Raw genomic sequence first — 8764 nt, 5'->3', positions numbered from 1 at the left:
CTACCTCCGTCTGTCGTCGTCGTACGAGTCANAGAGAGAGAGAAGAGAGAGAGAGAGAGAGATCATCTAGAATTTCTTGTGAATTTTTAGAACAATCGCGAACTAAACTGGAAAATTATCTTTTTATTTTTAAATTTATATATTTCGAATTCACTTTCCAGCTTTCAAGTTTATGGGTTGTTTTTGTTTCTCGTGATAATATTACTTTAGTATTTTCTGATAACATTCCTTAAAAAATGCCATATTTAACTTTTATCTCGTGGTTATCAATATGCAGAGGCAAAGACATCTTTGAACAAATATTAACAGATACAAATAGAATACAAATAGAATGCAATCTGTAAATCATTCATATTATTTTCAGAAATTATATTGATCGAATAATTTAGTAATTTTTTTATGTTTATTAGCATCAAAAATTATTATTAAATTAATTCAATTAATATGTCAATTTAATATGTGAGATTACATAATTCTGGTTTTGTTCGTGATTGTATTTCGAGAAAGATTTCGACATGCGGCAATCAGATATGTATATATAAATTCACATAGAAATATAAGTATTAAGATTTGCTTCGATCAAAAAATAGAAATTCTTTTATTTAATTAGATATCGATCCATGATTTTTTTTCTTTATATTTTCTCATTGTACATCAAATCATTTTTTATTTTTCTGAAATTTTTGTCATATTAATTTTTGTCACTTATAGATTCTGTAGATTTTTTATGATTTTTTAAAATCAAATTGGATCCGCCAGTTTAATTCAATTAAATTCTAGAAAGTTTTCTATGTGGAAATCTTGTAACAATCTTCATGCAGCCATGTAGTCTATATTAACGTAGTTTACGAGTTTTGTTTATTGGGACGCAAATAACATGACGCGTGTTTTTAGAATTACACTTTCCTGCAATTAAATAAAGTCGCGCGCTTCCTCACGCGCGAGCAAACATTTCGGCAATTCCCTCACTACTGCATGCTTTATGACGCGCGAACTGACGCACTTCCGGTCGTTCAGAGGAAGACTCAAATATTCATTCTTCGTACATATTGAATTAAACGCAAATTAAAATTGAATAATTAAATCAAAGAATATAATTATAATCTTGAAATAATAAGTAAATAATTGAGTGAAATTGTTAGTAACAAAAATTTGATAGCTATTGCTTTTAATAATTTACAAATTAATATACTTTTTTTAAAAAATTTTATCAATAAATCTTAATTTTATTTTTTTGTTCTATTTATTATTAATTTAATATTATTTAACTCTAGAACGCTATATCGATATGTACGAAGTAATGAGCAAAGTCGAACTGTGTCTTTAGTAATAAGGAAGTCCAATCTACCATACTAAAAACTAAGATAAACGGAGATAAGCTTTTAAAAATTCAGTTCGTTATTACATATACAAAGTGTCTCATTTTAATTGCCCTAAGCAAATTAAAAAAATATATAAGATACGAAAAAATGTTTTACATAAAAGAGGAATTTTACGTATTGAGGGGGATGTATTTTCGTCATATTTTTTTCTGTATTTTTTAAGATAAAGATAATTTAAGATAATTATCTGGAACAATTAAAGTGAGATACTCTGTATATCAGTTTTGATTCCCTGGTAGTCAGTATTATAACAGAGTGCATAATAAAAGTGATTTCAATTTAATTATGCAGTTTTGTATTATTATATATCATAGCGTTTTTCATTGACAGAACTGGTGCACACTCAGTGCACCAGTTAAAACCATTATACACTAATCAGGGCACTTATCATGGAACAAAATCGGATTGAATTCCGAATTGGAATTATATTCAATTATTTCCTATATTTCTATTGTGTTTTCTGGGAAAAATAGAATATTTTCGATCAGAATCTATTCCGACTTTGTTCCATGATAGATGCTCTGAACGTAAAAGTGAGATGTCTAAGTTATTTGTGTTCATAAAGGCCCAACTTACAAATATTTTATCATTAAAAGTGTATGAAAACGTATGAAAATTTGATATAACGTTAAATAAGAACAGCCTATTTCTTTATACGTAAAATTTACATATCGATAGCAATATTACAATATCATTCAATATAGTGTTCTAGGATTAATATAATTTCTATATTATTATATATGACATATTATATATGACAAAATAGAGATTATATAAAGATTTATAAGTCGTTGTAAAAAATACAAAAGAAGAATCTTTTTATAAAGGTGACGTTAGCTATTCTAGCGATTTTCCAAATAAATATTATTAGAATTTGCCGAAGCAAAATCTTCGCAGAACACAAAAATACGGAAGCGAACCCGCAGCCTCGATAACGACGGCAACAATGATGTGAGCTCATCGTCCAGAAATTCCGTAATGACCGCGCAATTAAACAATTTGTAGAAGTCGAGACGAGTGAACGAACCGCTTGGTGCCGCTTTTCTTGAGAATCGTAGAATCTTTTTAGTGAGGCGTTAGATCTCATCCAGAGTTTATAACGTCGTGTCGACGTTGCTTTAATGTTCATCAGAGTCACATCAAGTCACTCATAATCGCCTTTTCTGGAATCAAACATCCATCGCATCGTTCTGCTGTCTGTTTGTCTGACCATATGGTTGTCCACTGGACAAGCAGAGGCGACAGTGAGGGGCTATCTGTAATTTTCTTCGTAAGATCGCCATAATAGATCACAAGTGATAAAAAAGTTTCCACAATAAACAGTTTCTAGAACATTTTTTTAAAAATAAATATTAAATATTACATAATCGTTTTCATACATTCTATTTCCAAGAAAAATATATTTATTTCATCAGTATAATGAAAGAACAATGAAAATGTGTACTTGTTTCACTAAATTGATCAATTAAAAAATAAAAATAATTATTATTATTAAAAATGTTCATCTTTTGCCTTCATCTTGAAACAGTCGAGCTTCAAATTCTTACAGCATATGAAATCTCAATAAATATCAGCACTGCCTTCATTAAATAAATTTTTTTAATATTAATATTTAAAACTAGTTCTTTTCTCTAAAATGTAAACAAAAGGGATTGTTTTAATTTTATTTAAATATCGAACTGAAGACTGATTTGAAAGCAATAACATCGAGATTCTACGTGCTACAAGAGTTTGAAGCCTGACTGTTTGAAAAAATTTGTGAAATCAAGAAATGAATATTTTTGATTATGTTTTATTTTTCTATATTGGGTTGTCTGGAAAGTTCGTGCCGACTTTGAAGGAAAATTGAAACGTAGAAAATTTAAATTTTAGTATACATTTATTAAATTATATAAATATAGGTTAGTCGGCACGAACTTTCTGGACTTGTTAACTCAATAAAATGAGTACACATTCATGCTGCTTTTTATTTTAGCTATGAATCTAGCAATTTTTCTTACAAGAAACTCAACCAACTGAATCTCTTCAATTTTAATAAACTTAGGATATGTTAAAATTTAAACAAAATTAAGAGAAACATTTTTTTTTATACGTGCTAAATCGCACGTTGAGAGAGTGAAAATCTTCCTTGAAAAAAGACGATTTTTTTTTTCAAAATGAATATCGTTGAAATTGTGAGAGATAAAAAAAAATATTTTAAATAAAAGTTGGGATTAAGAATATTTTATAATTATAATTAAAAAATATTTTTTTATTTTAATAAAAAAAATTTTTATGATTGTAAAGTACTTGTGAAACCATTCAATTTTTATTAATATTATTTAAAACATTTTTTCTAGTTAATAACAGAATTTATGGCACTATAGACTATGTATACACAGTTGAAGAATGTACACATAAAAGGATTGTTTTAATAATAAAATAATTCTTTTTAAAATATAAAAGTTATTGCGCTTTGAAATATAAAAAAATCTTTAAGACAAAAAATTTCGAAAACGCAAATATACTTAAACCATTTCTTATTCCCTATTTCTTACATGATACTAGCAATTCCGACAAGTTAAAAAGAATGATTACGCAGTTGATTGTAAAATTTCTTGAATAATTTTCGCGAAATGCAATTATGCGGAAATTAGATCGAGTGTCACGTTATCCATATTCTGCTTACATTTTATAAAACGATGGTTTAATTTTATTTTGAAGCTCGACTTTTGCTTAACCGGTAAAATATAATTTTAAATCCACATTTTCTATTATATCATAACATTAATTAAAAAGGAATGTTCCATAAAGTAGAATTCACGTTTTATAACTTATCATTTTGTAACGTTAGTTGCGGTTGCTTTCTTATTGGCTATTTCTCATAATTATCTTATTATCTAAGAAATATATTTTATCCTATTACTACATTTAATAGTCTCGAAATAAAAAGAGCAAATCGAGATGAGGAAAATATTTTTCACATGCGCAATTAACAAAAGAAAGATAGCAATGGAGAATTACAGTAAGTGCATTCCTCGATGAAAGGCGCCCACTCGCTCGAGTGGTTGGGAAGAATCGAAAAAAAAAAAAATAATAATTGGAAGGCGCCTCTCGGACCAAGGCGCTAACTCGGCACCGTTCTAACGAGGCCAATTAGCACTTAATCCTACTTGAATTACGATCGAGCTACCGATCTCTAGCGAGCAACAGAATATTCCTTCTCTCTCATTATTGCAGTTTCATTAGAATATCTTTTTAAATATGAATTATTGAATGTACTTCATCTCGTATTAGAAGGAAGAATGAATCATTCATTTTTTGAAGAGAAAGATTTTCCCTTGAATTATCTTCTTGAAGAAATTTTACGCAATATTTAATTGTGTGAGATTTGTATTATAAAATGTAAGAAATTATATCGAATATTTAAGTGAAATAAGATTAATCGAAAGAAGTGAAAAATTCTAGTTCCTTAATTGAAAGAAATTAACCTTAATTGATAAAATCTAATTTTTTAATTGACGTAAAATTTAATTAAAAAATAGTAGAAATGAATAAAAATACATATTTTCATTATGATCGTGATGTCGCCTCATTTCTGAATAAAAGAAATAACCCGATAATGCATATTGCAGATACATAATTATGCACCGACGACGCATGCACACACGCACGTGTGTTCAACAAGAATTACAGTAGCTCCATTCATTCCTCGTAACTCGATTAAGAGTCAGTCATACAACTTGGACTCATCTCCTGTAACGCTCCGATTTCTTTATTAGCTTCATCGTCAAAATCATTCATGGCCAAAATCATCTTTAGTTTAAAATCTTTCGCCATTTATTAAATTACCATCTGGCTATCACATCTAAAACAAACGCACATAAAAAAGATACTCATCTTATAAATACATTTAGGATTATTTCGTGACACATTGACTGCGGTCGATTTGGACGCTTTCAGCGCTTTTCAGTACTTCTATTTTTATTTTACGTTTAATGAACGATAAAGACAGAATGATGATTACAAGCGCTTAAAGCGTGAACCAAATCGACCGGAGTCATTCTGAGGTTCTTCAAGAAAAAAAAATTTCCTTGTTACATGAGAAAAGTTTTTTCTTTTTCTCTGTTTTTGTCGACTCGAGTTTGAAAGCAGAGTGGCCTCTTACTGACGAGAATAGCAAAGCACGAGACGGATTATAAATAGATCGACCACTGACGATCGCGGTCGGACGCACATTCGTTGTTACTTCACGGATGATACTATTATTGCGATTCGCCGATAATAACTTTCAACGATCCAATTAGCACCATCACGAATTAAAAGCAACCGATAAAAAATAATCCAGTACGAGCATTCTAATTTAATGAAAAATGCAAGTTCTATTCGTATCGGTAATTTCTGTCAGAAAATAGATTAACTAAAATAGATTACCTAATCGAAAGAATTAGTTAAGATTGCGGATATATCTTTAAGTGAAATTATTCTTGCGAGACTTTTTGAGAGTCGGTGATTTAAAACTTTCATCGGCTTGTAAAGTTAAGCTCCACCACTGTTTTGGAAGCAACATGCGTGTCACCGATGTTCGAGGAGTGGCGCCGATCGCTTGTTTTATATTTACTTTTTCGTTGTCGACAACGATGGCGACGACGAAGATGACCGGATTGATGTAATTGCGTGACTGACAGCTCGTCTAAAGTGACCGATCGACTGTCAAGAGACTCGATTGCTGCTGCTGCTGCACTCATAACGTACATACAAGTACATAGAACATTCATGTAGAAGAAGGTCGGATTCTGCGGGTCGAGCCACCGGATATTCGCACACATACACACGCACGCACGCACGCATTTTCTTGCGGACGTGCTGTGCTTCGCCGCAGCAGCCGAGTCTGAATGGCACTGACCCTAACTGTCAGTCAGTTCTGGCCCGATAATTTTCTACTTGTAGTTAGCAACTAATTACGGAACTGATCGACTCGTTAACAGCCGGAACTCGCAAATTCTTTGCATCTATTCGCTTTGCGTAGTGTCGAGCTGGCTGTAAAAATCGACAGAGCTAATTAAGATACATATTAATGTAGATTAATCATCAATCAGTTTCCTCAGGAATTAAATAATCCTTTCCAGTCCCAGATGATTCGTTGCTTCCGTATAACACTGTTCCTCGTCGAGATATGCACAGATTTATGTCCTCGCGTTAATTGTCTAGATTTATCTTCGAGTTAGCGAAGATTCATCGATAATAATAATGATAATAATTAATTGTAAGAATATCGTAATTATAGCGATGGGATTGATCCATTATTTTTTTATTCTTGTCATTTATTCTTGTCATTACGTATGTTGATATCACAATAAGTATGATTTTCAATTAGTGATATTACAATGGATAGAGATATTACAATAGATAAGATTTTCAGTTAGTGATAGTGATTAGTTACGAACATATGGATATTGTTATGATAAGATTTTCAAGAGAATAATCACAAAGATGCTTGAATATCATTTCTCTATCATTGTTCTGATAATTGCATTTCCATTCAAATGACTCAATTGTATTATTCGATATAATTTTCTGTCATTTATACTCAGTTTTTAAGAAACAATCAAATCTTTTTAAAGTATTTAATTAAGATAAACTGATTTTCCTTTTAATTTTATGAACTTGTGTTACACTCTGCGCTTATAATTAACACATTGCTTCGTCTAGCATGGAATTCCTTTCAGCAAAGTTCTTCGCGTTATCGTGCAGCAATTAATCGATTTCGTTTTAACACGCGGTAAAATAAATAGTAAAACAAAAACACGCGGAGCCCTTTTACGTCTTAAATCGAAAGAATTTCGGTGGAATTGTCGTCGATCTCTCCGACCTGCTATTATTACCGTCCGTCTAAAAGTTCCTATCTAAAAGTGCTGTTGCGTTATCTAGTTAACGAGCGTAGGAACTCGGTGACCATTTCCCAAATCACGCTGTTCATGATTGCTGATGTAAAATGTGCAGCTTGCACTATCGACTCGTCATGACGGTTCGAACGAAGAAAACGGATAGTAAAGGCGTCACGGCGGAAGATCGATCTGGGTTTAATGACGCGTTTATGTACGCACTTTGCCGGTTTGCGATGCCATTCCACTTCCTAGTTTCTAAAGTACGTGGAATTCCAAGAACGTGCGTGCACATGTCTGTTTAATATGTTTACAAGATCTTTTGATATCTATTTGAATCTATCTTTTAATTAAAAAAAATATAAATAAAAATAAACTTTAGTTTCATTATCTTTTATAATAAGGTATAGAGCTATAAAACACATATATAAGTCTTGTTCTTTCTTTTTATTATTTTTAAATTTGTTTATGTTTTATTCTTCCTCAAATGTTCATTGCACTGTCACTCACAAAAAAACGCTCATAAAAATTTAGTTGCATTAAATTTTATTGAATAATTATTAAAAAATTTGGACCGTAAAATAGTAATTGTGTTATTATTTTATATACATATTTTAGGGTGCTTGACCATACAAGCATCAATTACAAAAGTTTTATAACTTATTTTTATATATCAAACGTTTTTAATTCCTAGAACATTGATAATATAATTGAGAAATTTTAAAAATTCGCGTTTGGCATATAAAACAAGTAATTCATAAAGCTCTTGTTTTCACGAGAAAGTCCTATATGCTGACGAAGGATTAATTTTTAACATAGGAAAAAAAATTGTACTATATATTACTATTTCAATTTTTGAGCTTTAATCAATTATTTAAAAATTATCTACGATTTATATATATATCTCATACAGATTACGCAATAGGAAACAATTTATTCAAATTATACTGTCGAGATATGATGTCTCTGTTTAAAACAATCAAGGATGAGACGATATAATTGTCTGTTTCCGTTTTAGGGTATTGGGGCTACCACAGACAGGGTTCTTGTCAAGCTGGTTTAGGAGCTGCGATATCCAAGGTAAGTGGACAATGCTTAACTTCATCATCTGTATGATATGTGGAAAATGTTTCTTTTTTTTTACGCAAGATACCATTGCAATAAGAAAAATATTGACTTAAATTAATTTAAACTTCTTTGACTTTGCTGATCTATCTTGAGTAGCTGACATATGTTGGTTCAAATGTGTTCGTGTTTTAGTATTCTGCGCAAAGATCCACGCGTAACTTAGTAGTTTAACAACCGAAAGCGCATCGCGCGAATGCAAATATACGACATGTCTCGGTAGTCGCGACATCCCGAAAGAGTTAGAAGGCGACGCGAGCGGGGGCCGAATATGGCCAGGAATGCGAATTCCTATCTTACGCACCTCCGGTCGTCGTTCCGGCCATTCGTATTCGTGCCATGATGCATCCGCACATAGTGCAATGGGAGCTCTCTCTTTCTCTCTCTCTCTCT

The 8764-nt window shown here is 31.2% G+C and overlaps 1 protein-coding gene across 1 annotated transcript in view; it reads left to right on the top strand.

Moving 5' to 3' along the window:
* Window positions 1-8764, top strand: part of LOC105619461 (integrin alpha-PS2) — a 76017-nt gene that overhangs the window by 48313 nt on the left and 18940 nt on the right. The window contains exon 5 of the mRNA XM_012200979.1: window positions 8265-8326. Coding sequence (XP_012056369.1) covers window positions 8265-8326 — 62 coding nt within the window. The remainder of the gene's footprint in view (window positions 1-8264; window positions 8327-8764) is intronic.

This window comes from Atta cephalotes, assembly GCF_000143395.1.
Source record: "Atta cephalotes unplaced genomic scaffold scaffold00021, whole genome shotgun sequence".
Classification (NCBI taxonomy): Eukaryota; Metazoa; Arthropoda; class Insecta; order Hymenoptera; family Formicidae; genus Atta; species Atta cephalotes.
The sequence above is the reverse complement of the archived record's forward strand: the minus strand, read 5'-3'. Positions and strand labels throughout refer to the sequence as shown.